The 26,923-nt window shown below is 39.7% G+C and overlaps 1 protein-coding gene across 1 annotated transcript in view; it reads left to right on the top strand.

Annotated features, from left to right (window-relative positions):
* Positions 1-26,923, top strand: part of klhl14 (kelch-like family member 14) — a 39,327-nt gene that overhangs the window by 8,486 nt on the left and 3,918 nt on the right. Inside the window, exons 2-6 of the mRNA XM_062991995.1 lie at positions 901-1,022; positions 20,528-20,617; positions 20,711-20,789; positions 20,902-21,092; positions 21,200-21,358. Coding sequence (XP_062848065.1) covers positions 901-1,022; positions 20,528-20,617; positions 20,711-20,789; positions 20,902-21,092; positions 21,200-21,358 — 641 coding nt within the window. The remainder of the gene's footprint in view (positions 1-900; positions 1,023-20,527; positions 20,618-20,710; positions 20,790-20,901; positions 21,093-21,199; positions 21,359-26,923) is intronic.

Here is a 26,923-nt window from a genome sequence, read left to right as displayed (position 1 = left end):
TGACACTTTGGGCACAATTTGGACATGTTCACTGTGGGGTGTACTCACTTATGTTGCCAGCCATTTAGACATTAATGGCTGTGTGTTGAGTTATTTTCAGAAGACAGTAAATCTACACTGCTATACAAGCTGTACACTGACTACTCTAAGTTATATCCAAGTTTCATGTCTATAGTGTTGTCCCATGAAAAGATATAATAAAATATTTGCAGAAATGTGAGGGGTGTACTCACTTTTGTGATACACTGTATATGTATACATACATATGGCTTTTTATGATTTAATGGGTGTGTTCGAAAAGCTAGGAAGCTCTCTACATAGACAGCATTTTACGTCATCCTGTGCACGCTCCCGAGAAGGAGGCTGTTCGAAATCCTAGATGCCTTAAAATCCTCACTACTTAGGCATCTTAATATTTCAATGTTATTTTGGCTCAAGAACGAGTGAGCATCCGATGCTGCCTTAGTGATCAAGGCAATCCCAGAATTCATTGCAGGTCGGGTGCTCTTCTCTCACAGAAAAATAAACACGGCTGACCGGGCGGAGAAACAAATGGAGTTATTTTCAAACGTAAATAAAATATTACTGATTTTTAACTTGTATAAACTTGTACCGAGTGTTTTTTATATTGACGTTAGCGTGCTGTGCTACCTCAGTTTATTGGTTTTAATGGCAAGATGCTAAATGCTAAACGCGAAATGCGAAACCCAATGGAATCGCTATCTAAGTAGCGCGTTTGAATAACCTGCCTTATAAGTCACTGACTTATTAAAATCCTCTCTACTAAGGCAGCTGCCTATGTAGACAGTAAGACAGCAAGGCAGCTCCCTAGGATTTCGAACACACCCAATATGTAGAAAATGAATTGTTGTACTACCTTGTATTATTGTAATATTGCAGAATTCGTTCCAACAAAAGAATGCTTCTTTTGGTTGGGGGTCTGCCTCCAGGACCTGATCGCCTTCCCAGTAATCTTGTGCAATACTATGATGATGAAAAAAAGACATGGAAGTTACTTACAAGTAAGTAAATTTTTTCATTTTATTTGACTTTTTTTTTCAGAAGCATCATTGTAACAAACTCATTTTGCAATAAAAAAAGAAACTTTTCATTCTTAAAAAGGGAATAATGATATATTTCCAGCAATTTTTTACAACTTTTTTTGTCTAAACCACAGAACCACATCTGACTGCAGACATATCTAACCCTAGTTAAGCTCAGTTTTTATGACCTCACAATCAGTGATGGCATAGTTACCTTTAAAAAGTAACTTAGTTACTTTATTGATTACTTGATTTTAAAAGTAACTTAGTTACTTTATTGATTACTTGATTTTAAAAGTAACTAAGTTAGATTACAAGTTACTTTATTAGTTACATTCAGCAGCTGCCGTAATGCAACTGGAGCTGCGTAGGCAATTGAAGCGGAGTAAGAAACAAGAAAGATAGCGGGAAACGGCGTCCTCTGTTCACAAGTGTAAGTAAAATAAATAAAATAAAATTTTTAAAGACAAATAAATAACAAAAACACAAATATCCAAAATGTTGGCGAGTGGGGTTTGTAATGAGTCGTAACTATGGTGATATTACGTCATCACGTCCCCACGTGTAGTACGTAGCGGTGTTGTGTGCATACTGCACACTTCTGTACTGAAAGTATGTACTTCTTTACCGGCCGAGTAGTGCATACTTCCTCCAATCTAGTGCATACTCTGTAAGTATGCGATTTCGGACGCAGCTCGTGACTTAATTGTCGCATAGGCCAGACGTCACTCCCCGAGTTGCAAAAATAGTAACGCACAGTAACTTGGATAAGTAACTTTAATCTGATTACTGGATTGGAAATAGTAACTCGTTAGATTACTTGTTACTGAAAAATGTGGTCAGATTAGAGTTACTGACATCAGTGCTCACAATATTAAAAAAAATATTAAACAAAATAGGAAATTTTAAAAGAGGAAACTACTGCTAACCAGCATATCCATTGGTGCTCATCTGACATTTGCAAAAAAGCAACTGTACAATCCCCAAACCATATTCAGTAATCTGCTATAGACAGACAAATAAAAAATTGCTGGTGCTCCAATTTTCCGGTGTCATGAGGGAACTGCCCTGGATGAGCCATCTGCCTCAGAGGTGGAGTAACAGCCGTTTTTCAGAGTGGACCCCATGTTTGGACCCATGCTGGGCACAGGCTCTGCGCCTGGTGGGGTGGGGTGCTGCTTGTGCAGTGCCATCCCAGGCTTGTTGTGACAGGCACTCTGAGTAGCTTGCCATATTGTGACAACCAGTTTTCATTTCTATGCTATCACTTTTCTATCCCCTTTCTCCATTGCAGGCTGTTGATTACTGTGCTCCTTGTATTTTGCTCGCTGTTTTATTTTCCAACTACCCTATTTGTTTGTGGCTTTTTGTCACAGTATTGTTTTACCTTGCTTAAGCATCCTGCAAATTGAATGTATTTTCTATTCTTGCAGGTGTAAGGCTATACACCTGGTGCCTCAGTGGTCAGGTGTGACTCACCCTGTTATACTGGTGTTAAAAATATACCATAGCAGGTATCTGCAAATTCTGCAGGTATATATGTACAGGGTGGGCCATTTATATGGATACACCTAAATAAAATGGGAATGGTTGGTGATATTAACTTCCTGTTTGTGGCACATTAGTATATGGGAGGGGGAAAACTTTTCAAGATGGGTGGTGACCATGGCGGCCATTTTGAAGTCGGCCATTTTGGATCCAACTTTAGTTTTTTCAATGGGAAGAGGGTCATGTGACACATCAAACTTATTGAGAATTTCACAAGAAAAACAATGGTGTGCTTGGTTTTAACGTCACTTTATTCTTTCATGAGTTATTTACAAGCTTCTCTTTGTTTACAGCCATTGACATGTCGCAGAGGTTAACACGTGAGGAGCGGATAGAAATTGTGTTGATGTCTGGTGAACGCAGTACCCGGGTCATTGCAGCAGATTTCAATGCAAGACACCCTACGAGACCACCCATCTCCCATGCTACAGTTAGCAAACTGCTTGCCAAGTTTCGTGAAACTGGTTCAGTGTTGGATTTGCCAAAATGTGGACGCATGAAAACTGTCACTAATGAAGAAACATCAGTGGCTGTCCTAGTTTCATTCAGCAAGAGCCCACAGCGTAGCACTTGCCGCATGTCACTGGAGAGTGGCATCAGTCGAACATGGTGCACCACCACATTATGGGTGTCAGGTCCGAGCATTCCTAGATTAACAGTTTCCTGGAAAGTGGATTGGTCGTCGTGGGCCAGTTGAATGGCCCCCAAGGTCTCCCGATCTGACCCCCTTAGACTTTTATCTTTGGGGTCATCTGAAGGCAATTGTCTATGCTGTGAAGATATGAGATGTGCAGCACCTGAAACTACGGATACTGGAAGCCTGTGCTAGCATTTCTTCTGCGGTGTTGCTATCAGTGTGTGAAGAGTGGGAGAAGAGGGTTGCATTGACAATCCAACACAATTGGCAGCACTTTAAACACATTTTATAAGTGGTCAGAAACTTGTAAATAACTCATGAAAGAATAAAGTAAACCAAGCACACCATTGTTTTTCTTGTGAAATTCTCAATAAGATTGATGTGTCATATGACCCTCTTCCCATTGAAAAAACTAAAGTTGGATCCAAAATGGCCGACTTCAAAATGGCCGCCATGGTCACCACCCATCTTGAAAAGTTTTCCCCCTCCCATATACTAATGTGCCACAAACAGGAAGTTAATATCACCAACCATTCCCATTTTATTTAGGTGTATCCATATAAATGGCCCACCCTGTATAATGTTTACACACTTTTATTCCTGAACACTTTATAGTGTCTGACTTGTCTTGCTTTTACAGAATGGAGTGAGTGCCATCTAGTGTGCTCACTATGTACCACAGTATACAGTGAGGTCACTTTTGTCCTCATATTTAGTATTCATTATTTGTTGCTTTTTAGTGTTAAATTTGCCATATTTTGTCTGATATGCGAAGTAACCACTTAAGTCTTATCTATAATATTTTTATTTAAAGTAATTTAAAGTAGTTAATGTAACTATATTTTGTATTCAGAGAAATGACACACTAACGTGTACCATATCAAACATCACAGACAGTACAAAAGGGCGATGCTCGAATCCATGGATTCCATCCAGATTTTTTGTTTTCTTTCTTTTGTTTCCCCCAAAAACATGGCAGTAGATGCACTGATTACTCTGAATTGCTCCTAGGTATGAGTGAGTGAATGGGTGACTGTATGCTGCCCAAATGTTTTGGGATTCACATGTTTGTTTACAATGGAACAACACAAAAAGCCTAACATCATTCCACAGAGAACAAAAATGGACTATACAAAAACATTTGGTAGCACAATCTTTGAAAACCAGAACTGAAATCATTGTCCCTGTAACCATAAATGAAATTCTTACACCTAGTTACTGGAATTTTGGACCACTTTTCTTTTTTTTTTAGATCTGTCCACAGGTGTTTGATTTGATTTAGATCTGGGCTTATTGCTGGCCACTTCACAACTCTCTAGCATTTTGTCCTAATCTATTTATTGGTGCTTTTTGAAGAATGTTTTGGGTCATTATCCTATTGAAAGACTCATGATCTTTATCAGAGACCCAGCATTCTGACACTGGGCCCTACATTGTGCTCCCAAGATTATTTGGCAGTTTTTAGATATTCTGATGTCATACAAAGCAACCCTAAAACATCTGTGAACCTCCATCATGTTAGACCATAGGTTTCTAGTGTAATTTCTATATTGCCAGAACCTGTTACATGCCACCGGTATAAATTAAAGGATGAAATCAATCAGATTATTATTATTAAATTATTCATTACAATTTTAATAAGGTTTCAGTAATTTTGCCCAGTACATTTAAGGAGTTATCTGTAAAATTATATATTTTTTGTGTTGTTCTAATGCAAACAAAATAATCATGTTAATACCAAAGCATTTGTAATTGCAAAAAAAATTATAGGCGATTTGGTACATTTTTTGAAAGAAGTTATTTATCAAACAAACAGTATTTCATTCCCCTCCACAATTATTGGCAACACTGGTAGGGATGAGGAAAAGGGATTATAAGAAATTCACCCATTTGGTGAATTAGTTTAATCTCTTCCTGTCCTAAACATCCTTTATTGTCATACCAACCACCTGCAGCCCTCCTCTCCTCTTCCTGCCTGGCGGTTCCATCCTCAGCACCCTTCTCCCGTTATAACTCTCATTCCTCCTCTTCACACCATCTCAATCTTGCCTTGCTAACTTTGTCTCCAAGACATCCTACCTGCACTGTCCCTCTAATAAAGTTGTTCAAAATCTTTCTCCTCAATCATACAACCCATGTGTGGGGCATATGCACTGATTCATTATCACTCCATCAATTTCCAGCTTCACATTCATCATGTTAGACACTCATTTCAAATCCACTTTATTCTCTTCCTTCGAGATTACTCACACCCCATTTCTCCTCTCATCTACACCATTGTAGAATAGTTAGAAACCACCTCCGATGCTCCTAACCATAGTCCCATTTCACTTGGTCTCTCATACAAATAGTATGGCAACCCTTCTATTCTCCATCATATCAGCTAGCACTATTTCTTTACCAGTCATAGTGCTCACATTCAAAGTTTCCAATATTAACTGCATTTCCTACCCTTCTGCCTCTCTGTTGTAGTACATTCCCTCCCCCTTAGGTAACCCCAGGACGTATTTTTTTCTGTAACTTTTCAACAGTGATACTTGGGGATTTTATGCCTCTCTTACCATCCTTTGTACTGAACTTGGGTCTACATCCAGGGAAATTTGTCACAGTTTAAGTTAATTGGAATTATATACACAGATCAGCCATAACATTAAAACCACCTCCTTGTTTCCACACTCACTGTCCATTTTATCAGCTTTACTTACCATATAGAAGCACTTTATAGTTCTACAATTACTGACTGTAGTCCATCTATTTCTCTACATACAGTGTATCACAAAAGTGAGTACACCTCTCACATTTCTGCAGATATTTAAGTATATCTTTTCATGGGACAACACTGACAAAATGACACTTTGACACAATGAAAAGTAGTCTGTGTGCAGCTTATATAACAGTGTAAATTTATTCTTCCCTCAAAATAACTCAAAATACAGCCATTAATGTCTAAACCACCGGCAACAAAAGTGAGTACACCCCTAAGAGACTACACCCCTAAATGTCCAAATTGAGCACTGCTTGTCATTTTCCCTCCAAAATGTCATGTGATTTGTTAGTGTTACTAGGTCTCAGGTGTGCATAGGGAGCAGGTGTGTTCAATTTAGTAGTACAGCTCTCACACTCTCTCATACTGGTCACTGAAAGTTCCAACATGGCACCTCATGGCAAAGAACTCTCTGAGGATCTTAAAAGACGAATTGTTGCGCTACATGAAGATGGCCAAGGCTACAAGAAGATGCCAACACCCTGAAACTGAGCTGCAGCACAGTGGCCAAGATCATTCAGCGTTTTAAAAGAGCAGGGTCCACTCAGAACAGACCTCGCGTTTGTCGTCCAAAGAAGCTGAGTGCACGTGCTCAGCGTCACATCCAACTGCTGTCTTTGAAAGATAGGCGCAGGAGTGCTGTCAGCATTGCTGCAGAGATTGAAAAGGTGGGGGGTCAGCCTGTCAGTGCTCAGACCATACGCCGCACACTACATCAAATTGGTCTGCATGGCTGTCACCCCAGAAGGAAGCCTCTTCTGAAGTCTCTACACAAGAAAGCCCACAAACAGTTTGCTGAAGACATGTCAACAAAGGACATGGATTACTGGAACCATGTCCTATGGTCTGATGAGACCAAGATTCATTTGTTTGGTTCAGATGGTCTCAAGCATGTGTGGCAGCAATCAGGTGAGGAGTACAAAGATAAGTGTGTCATGCCTACAGTCAAGCATGGTGGTGGGAATGCCATGGTCTGGGGCTGCATGAGTGCAGCAGGTGTTGGGGAGTTACATTTCATTGAGGGACACATGAACTCCAATATGTACTGTGAAATACTGAAGCAGAGAATGATCCCCTCCCTCCGGAAACTGGGTCGCAGGGCAGTGTTCCAGCATGATAATGACCCCAAACACACCTCTAAGACGACCACTGCTTTATTGAAGAGGCTGAGGGTAAAGGTGATGGACTGGCCAAGCATGTCTCCAGACCTAAACCCAATAGAACATCTTTGGGGCATCCTCAAGCGGAAGGTGGAGGAGCGCAAAGTCTTGAATATCCGCCAGCTCCGTGATGTCGTCATGGAGGAGTGGAAAAGCATTCCAGTGGCAACCTGTGAAGCTCTGGTAAACTCCATGCCCAGGAGAGTTAAGGCAGTTCTAAGAAATAATGGTGGCCACACAAAATATTGACACTTCAGGAACTTTCACTAAGGGGTGTACTCACTTTTGTTGCCGGTGGTTTAGACATTAATGGCTGCATATTGAGTTATTTTGAGGGAAGAATAAATTTACACTGTTATATAAGCTGCACACAGACTACTTTTCATTGTGTCAAAGTGTCATTTTGTCAGTGTTGTCCCATGAAAAGATATACTTAAATATCTGCAGAAATGTGAGGGGTGTACTCACTTTTGTGATACACTGTACCTTTTAGCCTACTTTCACCCTGTTCTTCAATGGTCAGGACCCCCACAGGACCAACACAGAGCAGGTATTATTTAGGTGGTGGAGGATTCTCAGCACTGCAGTGACAATGACATGGTGGTGGTGTGTTAGTGTGTGTTGTGCTGGTATAAGTGTATCAGACACAGCAGCGTTGCTGGAGTTTTTAAATACCGTGTCCACTCTATTAGACACACCTACCTAGTTGGTCCACCTTGTAGATGTAATGTCAGAGATGATCGCTCATCTATTGCTGCTGGAGGCTGCCCACGGGGTTCTGTTGGCTGGAAATTTTTGGTTGGTGGACTATTCTCAGTCCAGCAGTGAGAGTGAGGTGTTTAAAAACTCCATCAGCATTGCTGTGTCTTATCCACTCATATCAGCACAACACACACTAACACACCACCACCATGTCAGTGTCACTGCAGTGCTGAGAATGATCCACCACCCAAATAATACCTGCTCTGTAGTGGTCTTGTGGGGGTCCTGACCACTGAAGAACAGCGTGAAACCAGGCTAAAAAAGTATGTAGAGAAACAGATGGACTACAGTCAGTAATTGTAGAACTACAAAGTGCTTCTATATGGTAAGTGGAGCTGATAAAATGGACAGTGAGTGTGGAAACAAGGAGGTGGTCATAATGTTATGCCTGATCAGTGTATATTCCAATTGTTTAAAATTCACGCGAGAAACGTACCAAGACCAGTAGACCAGTAGTTCAGTAATTGTCCACTAGCCGACACATTTCTCTGTTTACATAAGTGATAGGCTTTGTTTTGCCGTAAGGTTTGCTTTGTTCTCGCCTTTTTCTCAATGTTTTATGCTTTATTTTTGCAAGTTTTAGTGCTGTGGGAAGTGGTACATGAAACAGGGTGCATCTAGGTATTGCTGAAAAGTTAGAACTTATTAAGACAGTGGAAAGCAGTGTTTCTGTGGCTCGTGTGTGAGGAATATGGTGTGAAGAAACAGACAGTGAGTGATATACGTAGGTCTAAAGAAAAACTAAAGGAGTATCAGGGGCGGCTCGTTCATTAGGGCAATTGGGCGACGCACCACCAAAGGGCGAAAGGGAAGAAATTTTTCTATCACATTCAACCGGTGTTAAACTAGTTGTGACTGTTCTGGAGTCTGTCTTGCCTCGGAATATCGTAGTCCAATCAGCGTCGAGTTGTGTTCCGTACAGTACCGCCTCTTTTGGGGCAACTGCAGTCTAACTGAAAATCGCCCCAGATCGCTCTCATAGACTCTCATGTTAAAGCTCTTTTTTTCGTACTGCAGGCACTGTAATGCATTTTGAATGACTTCCGGAGGGGCACACACTTACGTGCCTGCGTTACACGTAATTGTTCCTTATTTGGAAGCTAAAGGTGATGTTCCGTATTTTTATCAATGGGAGAGAAATGCTGCAGAGTAGACTGAGACAGGGCGATATGTATGAAACAGAAGGAAACTGCTGCTACCGTGGGAATTAGAAAGTGTTTGGTTATTATTTTAAGTAGTATTCACTTTTAGTCTTAGTAACACCGTGTGTAGGGTGAAAGTAAAGTAACACAAGCAGGGCCGGCACTTTTCTCACTGCCCCCTAAGCAACGCAGTCCAGAACCGGGGCTGCATGTCAGTGTGAAGATGGATTATGTAAAAATATTGTTTGCACTATTGAGAAATTTTTTTTATGTTGTTTTGTCTAAAATATGGTTCTGATTTATTATTATAAAGAATGAAAATAATAAATGTTAAACAGCCTAAATAAAACATTTTGATAATGTTCCCATGACTGTGTAAGACCTGTTACATTTTTTATAGGTGCAACCCTAACTGCCTTCCGTCAGCCCAGGGTGTTCCTTATTTCCAGTTCTGAAAGTTGACAACCCTAATTGGAGCAGCTAGCACCTAAAATAAAATGCTGATGAAGACTAAATTAAATTGTTAGGGTGAGAGCTTTACTTAATTTTATGATTAATGGTAAAGCTGGTCTCTCTCCATGTTCAAAGTTATTTGTGAGGGCAAACTGACAAATGACTTAAGATGTTAATTATTTAAGCTTTAATTTACCCATTGAATGGGTCACCTTGGCCATCATCGCAACAATTGCCCCCCCTGAGAGATTTGTCAGGAGCCGCCACTGAGGAGTATGCATATTTAATTACAGGTTTTACGTTACATATTTACATAAATGTTTACATTGTTAATTTTACTGCTGATCATGTGTGCATGATTGAGTGCTGCAAATAGAGTATATTTAGAAAAAGTGGATGAAAGGCAAATAAAAAAAGAAATTGTCTTGTGTAACAGGCATTAAATTAAAGAACAGATGTATTTAATTTTACACATGTACAATGTAGAATTCTAATTTGATTTCTGTAACATTCAAAAACAAATGTGCAGTGCAAATTAAGACCAAGAATGACCAAGGAAAGAAAAATGACCAAGACAAGAATACCCTGGCTTTTTCAAAATGTTGGCAAAATTGTGTGTGTTGTGGTCTGGCAAGTCTACCTTTTTAATAGATTTTGAAATAATGGACATGTAAAAAAATCAGAAGGATCAAAATATCCACTATAATTGGCATTTGCTGATTAAGCTGTGTTTAATTCAACATAAAGTGAATATGTTATTTTTTTATTAAAAACTGAAATGAATTAAGTAATTATCACACCCTTTATTAAATACTTTTTAGAAGACCCTTTTGGCAGCAATTACAGCTGCAAGTCTTGTCATTTGATATGTGTCCTTGCATAGCTAGGCATGGGCAGTTTATCCCATTCTTAATGACCGCTCCTCTCAAGGTTTGTGATGTTGAATTGCATTTGTGAACAGCAATCTTTAAATCATTGCACAGTGATGTTTATTGGGGTTTGACTGCGCCACTCAAGGACATTCAGAGATCTGCCTTTAAGCCACAATTGTTTTGGATGTACAGTGTATCACAAAAGTGAGTACACTCCTCACATTTCTGCAAATATTTCATTATATCTTTTCATGGGACAACACTATAGAAATAAAACTTGGATATAACTTAGAGTAGTCAGTGTACAACTTGTATAGCAGTGTAGATTTACTGTCTTCTGAAAATAACTCAACACACAGCCATTAATGTCTAAATGGCTGGCAACATAAGTGAGTACACCCCACAGTGAACATGTCCAAATTGTGCCCAAATGTGTCGTTGTCCCTCCCTGGTGTCATGTGTCAAGGTCCCAGGTGTAAATGGGGAGCAGGGCTGTTAAATTTGGTGTTTTGGGTACAATTCTCTCATACTGGCCACTGGATATTCAACATGGCACCTCATGGCAAAGAACTCTCTGAGGATGTGAGAAATAGAATTGTTGCTCTCCACAAAGATGGCCTGGGCTATAAGAAGATTGCTAACACCCTGAAACTGAGCTACAGCATGGTGGCCAAGGTCATACAGTGGTTTTCCAGGACAGGTTCCACTCGGAACAGGCTTCGCCAGGGTCGACCAAAGAAGTTGAGTCCACGTGTTCGGCGTCATATCCAGAGGTTGGCTTTAAAAAATAGACACATGAGTGCTGCCAGCATTGCTGCAGAGGTTGAAGACGTGGGAGGTCAGCCTGTCAGTGCTCAGACCATACGCCACACACTGCATCAACTCGGTCTGCATGGTCGTCATCCCAGAAGGAAGCTGACACACAAGAAAGCCCGCAAACAGTTTGCTGAAGACAAGCAGTCCAAGAACATGGATTACTGGAATGCCCTGTGGTCTGACGAGACCAAGATAAACTTGTTTGGCTCAGATGGTGTCCAGCATGTGTGGCGGCGCCCTGGTGAGAAGTACCAAGACAACTGTATCTTGCCTACAGTCAAGCATGGTGGTGGTAGCATCATGGTCTTGGGCTGCATGAGTGTTGCTGGCACTGGGGAGCTGCAGTTCATTGAGGGAAACATAAATTCCAACATGTACTGTGACATTCTGAAACAGAGCATGATCCCCTCCCTTCGAAAACTGGGCCTCATGGCAGTTTTCCAACAGGATAACGACCCCAAACACAACCTCCAAGATGACAACTGCCTTGCTGAGGAAGCTGAAGGTAAAGGTGATGGACTAAACCCAATTGAGCACCTGTGGCGCATCCTCAAGTGGAAGGTGGAGGAGTTCAAGGTGTCTAACATCCACCAGCTCCGTGATGTCATCATGGAGAAGTGGAAGAGGATTCCAGTAGCGACCTGTGCAGCTCTGGTGAATTCCATGCCCAGGAGGGTTAAGGCAGTGCTGGATAATAATGGTGGTCACACAAAATATTGACACTTTGGGCACAATTTGGACATGTTCACTGTGGGGTGTACTCACTTATGTTGCCAGCCATTTAGACATTAATGGCTGTGTTTTGAGTTATTTTCAGAAGACAGTAAATCTACACTGCTATACAAGTTGTACACTGACTACTCTAAGTTATATCCAAGTTTCATGTCTATAGTGTTTTTCCATGAAAAGATATAATGAAATATTTGCAGAAATGTGAGGGGTGTACTCACTTTTGTGATACACTGTATGCTTCGGGTCCTTTTCTTGTTTAAAGGTCAACTGTTGCTACAGTTTGCCTGCACTCTGGAAAAAGATTTCTCAAAGAATACTCCAGTATTTAGCATAATCACATAACGCATGCTGTTCTGCCTATAAAGTTAAAATTTCATCTTAGCATACCAGGAAATCATTTTTCTTTGTGATACCAGAGTTCTTCACATGCCATTAAGCAAACTCCTAGCTTAAAAGTGGCTTTTGTCTCACCAAGGTCTGATTTGTGGATTACTGCAGGGATTGTAGTCTGTCCAACAGGTTCCCCCATCTCTGCACACTGAGCTTTTTAGAGTTAATGTTGAGTTCCTTTTTACCAAACTGACCAAGGCTCTTGTTGACGTTATTCTATATTTTAGGAAGGTTCAAGATTGTGCCCACATGGAAGTTTCTTCCATGTGATGTAGATTAAAGCCACTGTGGTATCTGCCCTGTTCTATGCCTTGCCACAGTTTGATTGCAGTGATCCACAGAGAGTTGGTTTTTGTTGTGACGATAAAGTGTATATTGTAGGCCATCAGAGCTTCTTGTGTGTGCCCTTCCAAACTATGTCCAATCGAGTTCCTAAAGATAACAAGATGGTGCCCCGAGAGGTGCCCCGAGAGGTGTTTTGGTGTCTCATATGTTTGTTTGTTTTACTTGTTAAACTTGTGTATGCAATCACAGTTTGACTTTAAATCGGAATAAGCTTTTTACATCAGGGGCTTAACACCGCAAAACAATTTTTTAGACTTTGCATGCATACCTGCTAGGGCTGGGCGATTTTACCAAAAAAAAAAATCTCGATTATTTTAAAATTATACCCGATTGTCGATTACGATTTTGATTTTTTTTGTTCTTGTATAATGCAATTAAAATAAGACTCAAATTTCTTTTTTTGCATTGTAATTAAAGGCTGCAGAAGTGCACAAATAGTAACAGCACCACATATAATTATTCTTTTAAGGGACTCAAACTTTATAACAATAACGATATCACAATAATTAACAATAATTAAGACAAAATAGATCTAAATTATCTATGTCCTTATCTATCTATATCTAAGAATAGCTCACAAACAACTTTTATTTTAAATAATGTTCAGCAGAACCTCCTTACATTAGGAAAAAAACTACAAAAAGTTATTTACAGGTTTCTTAAAAGGAACACGAGCCTTTACTGTGCTGTTTCCACCACTGAGTGAGTCTGTATCAGTATCTACATTGGGGGGGGCATCAAGTGATCACTCAGCTCAGCTTTGATTTTATCCTCTTGTGATTTGGGGGGTGGATACAACATTTTAAACATTTAAGGATGTGTAATGTGTCATTTTAGTCCCATAAAACTTTCAAACTGTATTAACCACTATTATGTGTCGTAGAATGATTCGATTCTATTGAACGGCCCTTTAAGCCAAAATAAAAGAAACCGATTTGCGCATTTGGGAGTCGTTACATACATACGGCTCTTTAAAAGGAACCGAGACAAAAGATCCGACTCCCTATCGCAGAATTCACTGCAGCAGTTTCCCAGACGCGATTTTTTTACTCAGTAACGGATGTGATTTAAAATGTAGCGAAATACAACTCTTAGTACAAAACTTACTTAAGTAAAAGTAAAATTACAGGCTGTAAAATCTACTTTAAAAAGTACAAGTACACAAAAAAACGACTCAATTACAGTAACGCGAGTAAATGTAACTCGTTACTTTCCAGCCAATCTTGATCGCGCTCATCGGCTCCGTATTTTGATTCAGTTCAGCGGTGTTTGATTCAGTGAATCTTAATTAAACTCTTCTGTTTGTGTCTCGTTTTGCCGATCGTGTTTGCGCTCCTTATTACTGAATCTAACCGTTACCGTGTATAATCCTTGTTGTCTTCCGTTTACTGTTTTGGTTTTCGCTGGTTTTGGACTCTACCTGATTTTGTACACTGTTCGCCCTTTTTATATTAAACTTTCCCTGATTTATATTCCGCGGGCGTCTGGTCAGTTTCTGCTTCGTGACATATTGGTATTTTAATTAAAATATAAAGTGTGTAAACAATCGCGATTGTCACATTCTAACATCGGGTGAAAACGTTCATGCGAGTTAACCGAATTAATCGTGAAAATCGCCCAGCCCTAATACCTGCTGACATTCTTTGGAATAACTCATCGGGGGGTCATCAGCCCTTCTGCAACAAAAAAACATGGAAGCAGAGAGCTTGTAAAAAAATTAGGCGACAAACTCGCTTTAGAGCGGCACTTCCCAGCATACTTCGCTCCAACGTGTGCTTACTCAGCAACAAAATGGACACATTGAAACTGCTGTTAGAAACTACAAACGGCTTTTCTTTAACATCTGATTCCTACTTCAGTGAGAAATGGTTAAATGACACAATTCCCGGCACTGTGGTGGAGCTACCAAGCTTTTCACTGCACAGAGCACAAATCACAAATTAAACTTTAATGTTGGGCAAGTACGTTTTTACAATAACCACAGATGGTGCAGAAACATAACTGTTCTGGCCAGAACATGTTTTCCTGAACTGGAAACTCATCATCAGTTGCAAGCCATTCTATTTACCCTGCAAATTTAACTTAAATTTTGTTTGGGTTTGTGTTCCCCACTGGTACAAGCTCAACAGCTGGCTGACCAGATTATAAAAAGTAAACATGGACATTTAGACTCTCCTGTCATCATTATGGGACACTTCAACCACACCAGCCTGAGTGCTAAAATACTAAACTATACAGTTGATCAGGCCTACCAGAGAATACAAACCACTTGGCCACTGCTACAGCACCATCAATGGTGCATACCAAGCTTTCACCTGTGCCCCACTTGGATACTCTGATCACTTCCTTATCCATATCATCCCATCATATAGTCAAAAGCTTAAAACCACAAACCCTGAGATGAAATCAGTGAGACTGTGGTGTCCTGATGCCATAGACTATCTTGGAAAATGTCTGGACTTAACCAACTGGGACTACTTCAAATGTGCAAATAACCACCTGGATGACTATTGAAATACAGTCACTTCATACATAAGCTTCTGTAAGAAAACTTGAATCTGTAAAGAAGACTGTCTATGTACACAACAATAACAAACTCTTGTTCTCCAATGAATCCAGGAAACGACGCACTGACAAGAAATAGATTTATAGACGATTAAATAAACTGCCAAACACAAATACAGTGAATTTATTCAAGATTTGAAATACAACATCCCCCTTCCCCATTCTAACTTCAGTCTGTCTGATACACATTGTCTGCAGTCTTTTTACACCTCACCCCCACCTGCTCTCCCCTCCACAACATCTACAACCGGCACTGTTCTGAACAGCTTTCTTTCATTCTCACTGATCTCTTCAATCATTCCCTAACCATGTCTACTGTGTCTGCATGCTTTAAGACCTCTGTCATCACAACAGTCTCTAAAAATCAGATCTCCCGCCTAAATGATTACAGACCTGTTATCCTATGCTCTGAAAGACTTTCACATCAATGTCTCTAAGTAATGACAGATGTCGTCCATGACTCTCTGCAATTTCAGAACAGCTCTCCTTTTTCAAAGATCTTTACTCATCTAGGATGAGGAAGAGGGCTGGAAAGACCATGGCTGACTCTACACGCCCTGTTCTTTTTCAGTGGTTTCCATCTCAGCGGAGACAAAAAGTGAGAGCCTTAAAGACTTGGACCAACCGCCACCTCCACAACTTATTTTCCCAGGCCATCATATATATGTAACCAATGTATATGCCATGTCATAGTTTATCTGATTCAGTTGCAGTAGAAATATGTTTACACAGTTTGGAGTGCCACAACAAACACTTTTAGGAATTAAATTTTTAAATATTTCAAAATTGTAGACAAATGTCAAGTATAATTAAAGCAAACAGGATGCACCTGACCACAGTTTGGAGTGCCACAACAAACACTTTTAGGAATTGAATATTTCAATATTTAAAACATTCTAAAACATAAGAAAGGCTAAAAAGGATAAGAACGGCAGTTATATCCATTCAAAACCAACTTCACAACACAATTAAGTGTGCAAAAAGAATCTTGTTGAAATGTATTAGTCAGAAGCAAATATTTCAAATATAAATATAAAACAAATTCAAATATAAAATATTAATTTATATAAATAAATGTTTACTTATCTACTTACTATAAACCATTTATCAACACGTGAGTGACATTACCAGGAACTAAACGTTTCTTTAAAATTGATGCTAAGACAGTAAGAAAACTGGTCTAGGAGGCTGCAAAGAGGCCTACATCAACACTGAAAGAGCTGTATGAATAGCTGAATTTAAAGGTTTTTTTTGCCAGGAAAACTGGCCAAAGATTGCCTAGTCAAGATGTGCCATGCTGATAGACTCCTACCCAAAATCAGTTTAAGGGTGTGCGTGTTAATGCAACCTCAAAAATTTCAGCTTGTTTTTCAATTTAATTGTACACATTAGAGGTCACATTAAAGGTGGAAAATGTTTTGAAATGCTTAATCTTGGTCTTATTTTTATATCACAATAGCCTGGCTTTGGAACAGGGTGTCTGATTTTTTATCTATCAGTTTATACCTATTTATTGTATAAATACATTTACATATACAATATAGGCACCAGCAGACCTAAGTTAAAGAAAAAAGGAAAAGAAAATAAATAGTCAAATATTTTTTTTCAAAATGCCAATATACAGGGGTTGGACAAAATAACTGAAACACCTGGTTTTAGACCACAATAATTTATTAGTATGGTGTAGGGCCTCCTTTTGCGGCCAATACAGCGTCAATTCGTCTTGGAAATGACATATACAAGTCCTGCACAGTGGTCAGAGGGATTTTAAGCCATTCTTCTTGCAGGATAGTGGCCAGGTCACTACGTGATGCTGGTGGAGGAAAACGTTTCCTGACTCGCTTCTCCAAAACACCCCAAAGTGGCTCAATAATATTTAGATCTGGTGACTGTGCAGGCCATGGGAGATGTTCAACTTCACTTTCATGTTCATCAAACCAATCTTTCACCAGTCTTGCTGTGTGTATTGGTGCATTGTCATCCTGATACAAGGCACCGCCATTGGATGCACATGGTCCTCCAGAATGGTTCGGTAGTCCTTGGCAGTGACGCGCCCATCTAGCACAAGTATTGGGCCAAGGGAATGCCATGATATGGCAGCCCAAACCATCACTGATCCACCCCCATGCTTCACTCTGGGCATGCAACAGTCTGGGTGGTACGCTTCTTTGGGGCTTCTCCACACCGTAACTCTCCCGGATGTGGGGAAAACAGTAAAGGTGAACTCATCAGAGAACAATACATGTTTCACATTGTCCACAGCCCAAGATTTGCGCTCCTTGCACCATTGAAACCGACGTTTGGCATTGGCACGAGTGACCAAAGGTTTGGCTATAGCAGCCCGGCCGTGTATATTGACCCTGTGGAGCTCCCGACGGACAGTTCTGGTGGAAACAGGAGAGTTGAGGTGCACATTTAATTCTGCCGTGATTTGGGCAGCCGTGGTTTTATGTTTTTTGGATACAATCCGGGTTAGCACCCGAACATCCCTTTCAGACAGCTTCCTCTTGCGTCCACAGTTAATCCTGTTGGATGTGGTTTGTCCTTCTTGGTGGTATGCTGACATTACCCTGGATACCGTGGCTCTTGATACATCACAAAGACTTGCTGTCTTGGTCACAGATGCGCCAGCAAGACGTGCACCAACAATTTGTCCTCTTTTGAACTCTGGTATGTCACCCATAATGTTGTGTGCATTGCAATATTTTGAGCAAAACTGTGCTCTTACCCTGCTAATTGAACCTTCACACTCTGCTCTTACTGGTGCAATGTGCAATTAATGAAGATTGGCCACCAGACTGGTCCAATTTAGCCATGAAACCTCCCACACTAAAATGACAGGTGTTTCAGTTATTTTGTCCAACCCCTGTATATTAAACAGGTTTTTTTTTATCAGTGCTAACATAAATAAAAATTATTTATAGGTAATAAAATACCTTTGTCAGATCAAAACTTCTTAGTGATGTGAAATCAGTCGTTACCTATGTGGTAGTAATTGTTTGGTGGGACAGGAGTGCTGAAGGGAACATCTGTATAACTGTTGTCAAACTAAATCTAATTTCAGTGTTTTTACAAAATTAGATTTTTTTCATGAGCGTGGTAAACTAAGAGACACACTGTTCGCAAAGATAAAGGAAAACCACTGTCTGTAGCTAGAAAATGTAAACCAATTCCTACAAAACAGTTTGCTAGGAGCCAAAAGGATGTCTTAATCTGATTGAAGATATAGCAGTCGGCCTAAGCTCTTTTCAGTTGTGGTGCTTTGATCTGTCATTTGAAAACTTACATTAAATTTTGTGGAAGTGTCCAATTGGAAAGAAGTGAGATTCAAGGCTGTCTAATTTTACAGCAACTGTGATCCATCAGGCAACAGAGGCATGACAGTGGGAATGAATGATAAAAGGATGGCTTTGAACGTACAAATGATTTACACAGCAGAGGCACAGGCTATAGATTTATTGAGTGAACATGATCAAGTTCATTATAACTGCTATTTTAAGACCACTTCTCTCAATTTCAAGTTGGTACTTTAACAAAAAGAAGACAAACTTTACCAGAAAGAAAACAAAAATACAAAACACATAAGCAAAGTATGAGTGTAGCTAAGGCTACACTAATGCTAACTGCTAACTATGGTTTGGAAACCCTTGGAATATGTTCCTAAACTATTTAAACCCTACAGAAGTTAACCAGAAAAGCTAATTCCTAGGCTAAAGCTAAGCTAACAGCTAACAAGGACATAAGGGGCAAGGCACTATGTGGAAACCAGGACAAGGACATGAACAAGGACAAAGTAATACTAAACAAGGAACAAGGTAATACGAAAGCTAGGCTAGAACAAGGAACAAGGATATCAAGGTTATACTATGACTAGGCTATGAAATCTATCAAATCTTAAAGGAGGGTTTGCAGCGTGGCACATAAACAACAACAGAAGTTATGTGTTCGGGGAGCCAGGCAAAGCTGAAACCATGGCCGTTTGGATGTTCATCCTGTCTGAGTTGTGTTATTGCATTGCAACCCTGAGAGGATAAAGCAGTGGTAAAACGTGAAAACAACATTTTGCATTTCCTAGGGTTATGTTAACTTTCTTGATGTGTTCTTTCTTTCTAAACTCAAGTTTTAGAATGTGTTATGGTGCTGCTTTGTTGATGGCTTGTTTTGTTTTGTTTGTTTTGGCTGTCACATTTTAAGACCACTAAGAATGAGAATGGACATGAAACATTTCACAATAAGCAGGTGCATAGGTAACAGGTGAGGGAATTAAGTCTGTACCAGCAGTCATGGGCTGTGTCTCACCTTTGTTTCAAACTTAATAAGATTGTCAATCATTTGAAAAAGAAGATTTTTAAAAACAAGATTGCAAATAATTTAGGGGTTCACCATCTACCTTACATAATATTTTAAAAGGTTTAGGGAATCAAAAAAATCTCAGTCTGTGTAGGCCAAGAACAAAGGCCCCTACTGAGTGTGTGTGACCTTTGTGCTTTCAGACAACAATGCATGAGAACCAGTCATGCTGCTGGGATAAATATAGCCACATGGGCTTAAGAGTACTTCCAAAAACTGTTGTCACTTAACACAGTCTGCTGCTGCATCAAGAAATGCAAACTGAGACTTATTATGCAAAGAGAAAGCTATAAATCAGAAACACCACAAAGTCTTTTGTAATTATTTGAACAAGACAATTGCAGGACTTATTATGTGCTCTCTACAACAGTCAGAATCTAAAAGATATACAGGTATGTTTTATTATAGAAGAACATTCATTTTACTCGAGAGTCATATTTCTTGTTTCAGTCATTTTTCATTTGGATTCAATCCTACATATACATTAATGACAGACTGCTCCTTATATATTTCTATCTCTCTATCTAATCAGACACAGTAGATTTTGTTTTCAGTGTGGTACAGATCACTGTTGATAATTCAACCACAGCTTTGGCCCAAATCAAAAGAAGAATATAAAATTAAAACCAATTGTTATTTTTCCCACATACAATTATCATTGATAAAGTATTAAGCTTTTATTATTGCTTACATTGGTTACCACTTTTCACCACTGCATATGATTAATACGTTTTTTAGTAAACTGCATCTCTACTGTGTTTTTTGTGTACACATGTACATTTTAGAATACTTTCGGAACTCCAGTTTGTTTCTGTACTTCAGGTTTACTGTACTTTAATGTGCTGTCATAAAACACTTTCTACATACATATAATATTAATATCAAAATATTTTTTTCTGTTAAACAAATATAAACTAATAAATAACAGCTGCATTTTTTGTTTTACAGTTATGCCATACAACAGTGCCCATCATTGCGTAGTAGAAGTGGAGAATTTTCTTTTGTTACTAGGTGGAGAAGACCAATGGAATCCTAATGGTAATTTTAATTCATTTTAAACAATTAAATACTTTTGTAATTACAAGCAATACTGAGGTTTAATGAATGCTAATGATTTTGATTACTTCTCAGGCAAACACAGCACTAATTTTGTAAGTCGATATGACCCAAGATTCAACAGCTGGATACAGCTGCCTCCTATGCAGGAGAGGTATGGAGTCATGCTAAAAATGAGTATTTAAAAATATGAATTACACATTTTTTTTTTATTGTGAATGCAATGGTTATGTGTGTTTCAACTATCTGACTGATATTCTTTATAGGAGGGCAAGCTTCTTTGCCTGTTGCCTAGATAAACATCTTTATGTCATTGGTGGGAGAAATGAAACAGGTTACCTGTCCAGTGTTGAGGCCTATAACCTGGAAAATAATGAGTGGAACTATGTTTCTTCTCTTCCTCAACCACTTGCAGCACATGCTGGTGCTGTCCATAATGGGAAAATCTACATCTCAGGTGGGATGTCTCTTTTTCAAACTTTAGAAAAATAAATATATTTTAATTAATCTATTTATTTACTGCTTACAGTTTAGACTTCACACTCTAATCTGTATGTTATACAGGTGGAGTTCACAATGGGGAGTATGTGTCCTGGCTGTACTGTTATGACCCAGTTATGGACGTGTGGGCAAGGAAACAGGACATGAACACTAAACGTGCCATACATGCCCTTGCTGTCATGAATGATCGACTCTATGCTATTGGTGGAAATCATTTAAAAGGTAAAACCCTCAAATCTGTATACATTTTTTGCAATTTGACTGGTACATTCTTGTAGTCTTCTCATGGCCCAAATTATCCCCCTATTTTACCCATTATACACAAATACTTTTGTCACCAGATAAGAATCAGAATATGTGCAAAATTAAAATGATTATATTATTAAAAATATTAAAATGTGCTTGGGTGACACAGTGGTCTAATGCACTAGCTCACTCCTGAGAAAGGGTGATTGATAGGGTTTTTCATTGCTGCTACATTTGTAACCTCTGGTGGCTGGTCAAGCCGCCTGCACCGAGAGTTGGATGAATCACAGACAGTCGTGTGTGACTCCCCATTTGCAATATGTCCCACATCTGGAATGTAAGAATAAGCGATTGGCAACTGCATTCATATTGCAGAATGCGTGATAGTCTGCAGATCTTTTTGTTAATGGACTTTGTCTGACCTTAAAAGTATTTTTATTATATTATATATACTGTATATATATATATATATACGTATATATATACTGTGTATATATACTGTATATATACATATATACAGTGTATCACAAAAGTGAGTACACCCCTCACATTTCTGCAAATATTTTATTATATCTTTTCATGGGACAACACTATAGAAATGAAACTTGGATATAACTTAGAGTAGTCAGTGTACAACTTGTATAGCAGTGTAGATTTACTGTCTTCTGAAAATAACTCAACACACAGCCATTAATGTCTAAATGGCTGGCAACATAAGTAAGTACACCCCACAGTGAACATGTCCAAATTGTGCCCAAAGTGTCAATATTTTGTGTGACCACCATTATTATCCAGCACTGCCTTAACCCTCCTGGGCATGGAATTCACCAGAGCTGCACAGGTTGCTACTGGAATCCTCTTCCACTCCTCCATGATGACATCACGGAGCTGGTGGATGTTAGACACCTTGAACTCCTCCACCTTCCACTTGAGGATGCGCCACAGGTGCTCAATTGGGTTTAGTCCATCACCTTTACCTTCAGCTTCCTCAGCAAGGCAGTTGTCATCTTGGAGGTTGTGTTTGGGGTCGTTATCCTGTTGGAAAACTGCCATGAGGCCCAGTTTTCGAAGGGAGGGGATCATGCTCTGTTTCAGAATGTCACAGTACATGTTGGAATTCATGTTTCCCTCAATGAACTGCAGCTCCCCAGTGCCAGCAACACTCATGCAGCCCAAGACCATGATGCTACCACCACCATGCTTGACTGTAGGCAAGATACAGTTGTCTTGGTACTTCTCACCAGGGCGCCGCCACACATGCTGGACACCATCTGAGCCAAACAAGTTTATCTTGGTCTCGTCAGACCACAGGGCATTCCAGTAATCCATGTTCTTGGACTGCTTGTCTTCAGCAAACTGTTTGTGGGCTTTCTTGTGCGTCAGCTTCCTTCTGGGATGACGACCATGCAGACCGAGTTGATGCAGTGTGCGGCGTATGGTCTGAGCACTGACAGGCTGACCTCCCACGTCTTCAACCTCTGCAGCAATGCTGGCAGACCTCATGTGTCTATTTTTTAAAGCCAACCTCTGGATATGACGCCGAACACGTGGACTCAACTTCTTTGGTCGACCCTGGCGAAGCCTGTTCCGAGTGGAACCTGTCCTGGAAAACCGCTGTATGACCTTGGCCACCATGCTGTAGCTCAGTTTCAGGGTGTTAGCAATCTTCTTATAGCCCAGGCCATGTTTGTGGAGAGCAACAATTCTATTTCTCACATCCTCAGAGAGTTCTTTGCCATGAGGTGCCATGTTGAATATCCAGTGGCCAGTATGAGAGAATTGTACCCAAAACACCAAATTTAACAGCCCTGCTCCCCATTTACACCTGGGACCTTGACACATGACACCAGGGAGGGACAACGACACATTTGGGCACAATTTGGACATGTTCACTGTGGGGTGTACTCACTTATGTTGCCAGCCATTTAGACATTAATGACTGTGTGTTGAGTTATTTTCAGAAGACAGTAAATCTACACTGCTATACAAGCTGTACACTGACTACTCTAAGTTATATCCAAGTTTCATGTCTATAGTGTTGTCCCATGAAAAGATATAATGAAATATTTGCAGAAATGTGAGGGGTGTACTCACTTTTGTGATACACTGTATATACAGTATATATATATACAATAAAATACCAAATAGATTTTAGGTAAGTAATATTAACTATACAACCCCAAATCAGAAAAAGTTGGGACAGTATGCAAAATGTAAATAAAATAAAAATGCAGTGTTCCTTACATTTACTTAAGACAGTTTGAACCCAAGATATTTCATGTTTTGTCTGCTCAACTTCATTTCATTTGTTAATATACTTCCATTCCTGCATTTCAGGCCTGCAACACATTCCAAAAAAAGTTGGGACGGGGGCAATTTAGGGCTAGTAATGAGGTGAAAAAACTAAATAATTATGTGATTTTAAACAGGTGATGTCAACAGGTGATTGTAATCATGGTTTGGTACAAAAGCAGCATCCAGGAAGAGTCTTTGTTGAGCAAAGATGGCCAGAGGATCTTCAGTTTGTCAACAAATGCGTGAGAAAATTATTGAAATGTTTGAAAAACAATGTACCTGGAAGACAGATTGGAAGAGATTTGCATATTTCTCCCTCTACAGTGCATAATATCATTAAACGATTCAAATAATCGGGAGGAATTTCAGTGCGTAAAGGCCAAGGGTGCAAGCTTAAGCTGAACGTTTGTGATCTTTGATCCCTCAGACGGCACTGCATCAAGAACCACCCCTCAACAGTAGCCTATATAACCACATGGGCAAGGGATTACTTTGGCAAACCTTTGTCAAGCACTACAAGACTGAGTTACATGCACAAATGCCACTTAAAACTTTAGTGTGCAAAAAAGAAGCCTTATGTTAACAATGTCCAGAAGCGGCGTTGACTTCTCTGGGTTCGGAGGCATCTAGGATGGACCATCACACAGTGGAAACATGTATTGTGGTCAGATGAATCAGCATTCCAGGTCTTTTTTTGGAAAAAATGGGCAAAAAAAGTGTGTTCCGGAGCAAAAGCCAGGGTCTGTCATGGTATGGGGCTGTGTCAGTGCCCTTGGCAAAGGTCATTTACACTTCTGTGATGGCAGCAATAATGCAGAAAAGTACATTGAGATCATAGAGCAACATATGCTGCCTTCAAGACGTCATCTTTTCCAGGGATGTCCATGCATTTTTAACAAGACAATGCAAAACCACATGCTGCACACATTACAAAGGCATGGCTGTAGAAGAAGAGGGTACAGGTACTGGGCTGGCCTGCCTGCAGTCCTGACCTGTCCCCAATAGAGAATGTGTGGAGAATTTTGAAACGAAAAATGTGACAACGACGACCACGTACTGTTGCACATCTCAAGACGTGTTTGCAGGAAGAATGGGACAAAATGAAAGCTGAAACACTAAATCACTTGGTATCCTCTGTGCCAAAACTTCTTTTAAGTGTGGTGAAAAGGAATGGCAACATTACGAAGTGGTAAATGCTTTACTGTCCCAACTTTTTTTGGAATGTGTTGCAGGCCTGAAATTCAGGAATGGATGTTTACTAATAAAAAAAATGAAGTTGACCAGACAAAACATGAAATATCTCAGGTTCATACTGTCTGCAATGAAATAAAAGTCAAAGTAAATGTAAGAAACTCTGTGTTTTTTTATTTGCATTTTCCATACTGTCCCCACCTTTTCTGATTTGGGGTTGTAGAAATATAAAATAGATCAATGAAATAGAATCATAAAAGCTAGAGTAACGAGCTTGTTTTTTTAAAATGTGAGTAAAAAGTCTTTTGAAATGTAGCAAATTAAATAAATAATCAAATAAAGTATAGTTATCTAGAAAAAATACTTAAGTGCTGTAACAAAGTACTTGCATGTTGTTATTTACCTGGTTACATGCATCAAAATAGGAATTAGCATATGGTTACAATAACCATCTGTTTTTGTGCTGTTTTAAATTAAATGCCTGTAAAAGACAGATTACAAGCTATTGCTTTCTGTTTTGATTTGCATTTAATTTGCATACTGTCTCAACGTATTTGGTACTGGAGTTGTACATTAGCCAGCCAGAGGTGCCAACAGTTACGCTGCAATCTACTTTACCCTTTCTAGAAGCTGACAGAAATAAGGCCAGGTTGCCTACCCTGCAATTGGCAGCATATCCAGAGATCGACCATTTTCCTTTCCTTGTCCTGCTAATATACAAATATATACAGTGCATTATTATTGCAACTCTTTGATGTTTTGCATGCTGGATGTGATTGTGAATGGATATTATTGCCATTTAAAGCCTCCATTATTTAATTATCACCAATAATGATGTGGTGACAACAGGCACGTGCACAGATAGACCCCTAGTGGTGCTCAAGCACCTGCCCTTTTGCCCTGGATGAGAAAAGTGCCCTTTCTGCTGGAGCCCAATTTTTTTCTACATTCATCAATATTTAAAAATAAAAATTACCCTCTCTGTCATCAATTCCCCCCAAAAGTGTTTTGATATCTGATGGGCATTTATTTGAGTTCTTATGAGAATTCTGCCCCGATCTGATCCGCGGCGCGCACAAGCTCCCGCCTTGCCCCTCCCTCCTCCTCCGCTTAGCACTCATGCAGTGCTGAGCGCCAGGCCAAACCGCTGCTACACACTTCTTCTCTGACCCGCAGCATCAGACAGACAGGTAATGACAGTGTTTCATACAAAGAGCATCCATGCATAACGCATAGCCTACACGTTCTGTACTCATGAGTCATGAAATACGTGATTTCAAAGCCTTGTCCAGCTGTTTTGTCATGTTTAATGAAGGGGGAGGGGGACAAACTGCAGCAGACAGACAGAGAATTTAAAGACAGTTTTACCACCTGGGGATCGAACCCAGGACCTTCTTGCTGTGAGGCGACAGTGCTACCCACTTAGCCACCGTGCCGCCCGAATGTCAAGTAGCTCTCACAGTAAAGTGTTGATAATAGACACAAACATACAATATTTTATAATTACAGCATCCTGGCCAAAACGCTGTGTAGGAAAAGTCACCTTTAGTCAAGGAGTTATTTTCATGCAAGCATTTATACTTCAACAGTTGAGGTTTACAAATGAGGAATAATTTTGCTAGGTAATTAACATTACAAACTAATATATGTAGAAGGCTAAATATAATGCTCTATGATGTACAGTGTATCACAAAAGTGAGTACACCCCTCACATTTCTGCAAATATTTCATTATATCTTTTCATGGGACAACACTATAGACATGAAACTTGGATATAACTTAGAGTAGTCAGTGTACAGCTTGTATAGCAGTGTAGATTTACTGTCTTCTGAAAATAACTCAACACACAGCCATTAATGTCTAAATAGCTGGCAACATAAGTGAGTACACCCCACAGTGAACATGTCTAAATTGTGTCCAAATTGTGCCCAAATGTGTCGTTGTCCCTCCCTGGTGTCATGTGTCAAGGTCCCAGGTGTAAATGGGGAGCAGGGCTGTTAAATTTGGTGTTTTGGGTACAATTCTCTCATACTGGCCACTGGATATTCAACATGG

This window comes from Trichomycterus rosablanca, chromosome 3 (assembly GCF_030014385.1).
Source record: "Trichomycterus rosablanca isolate fTriRos1 chromosome 3, fTriRos1.hap1, whole genome shotgun sequence".
Classification (NCBI taxonomy): domain Eukaryota; kingdom Metazoa; phylum Chordata; class Actinopteri; order Siluriformes; family Trichomycteridae; genus Trichomycterus; species Trichomycterus rosablanca.
This window is presented reverse-complemented; position numbering and strand designations above follow the sequence as displayed.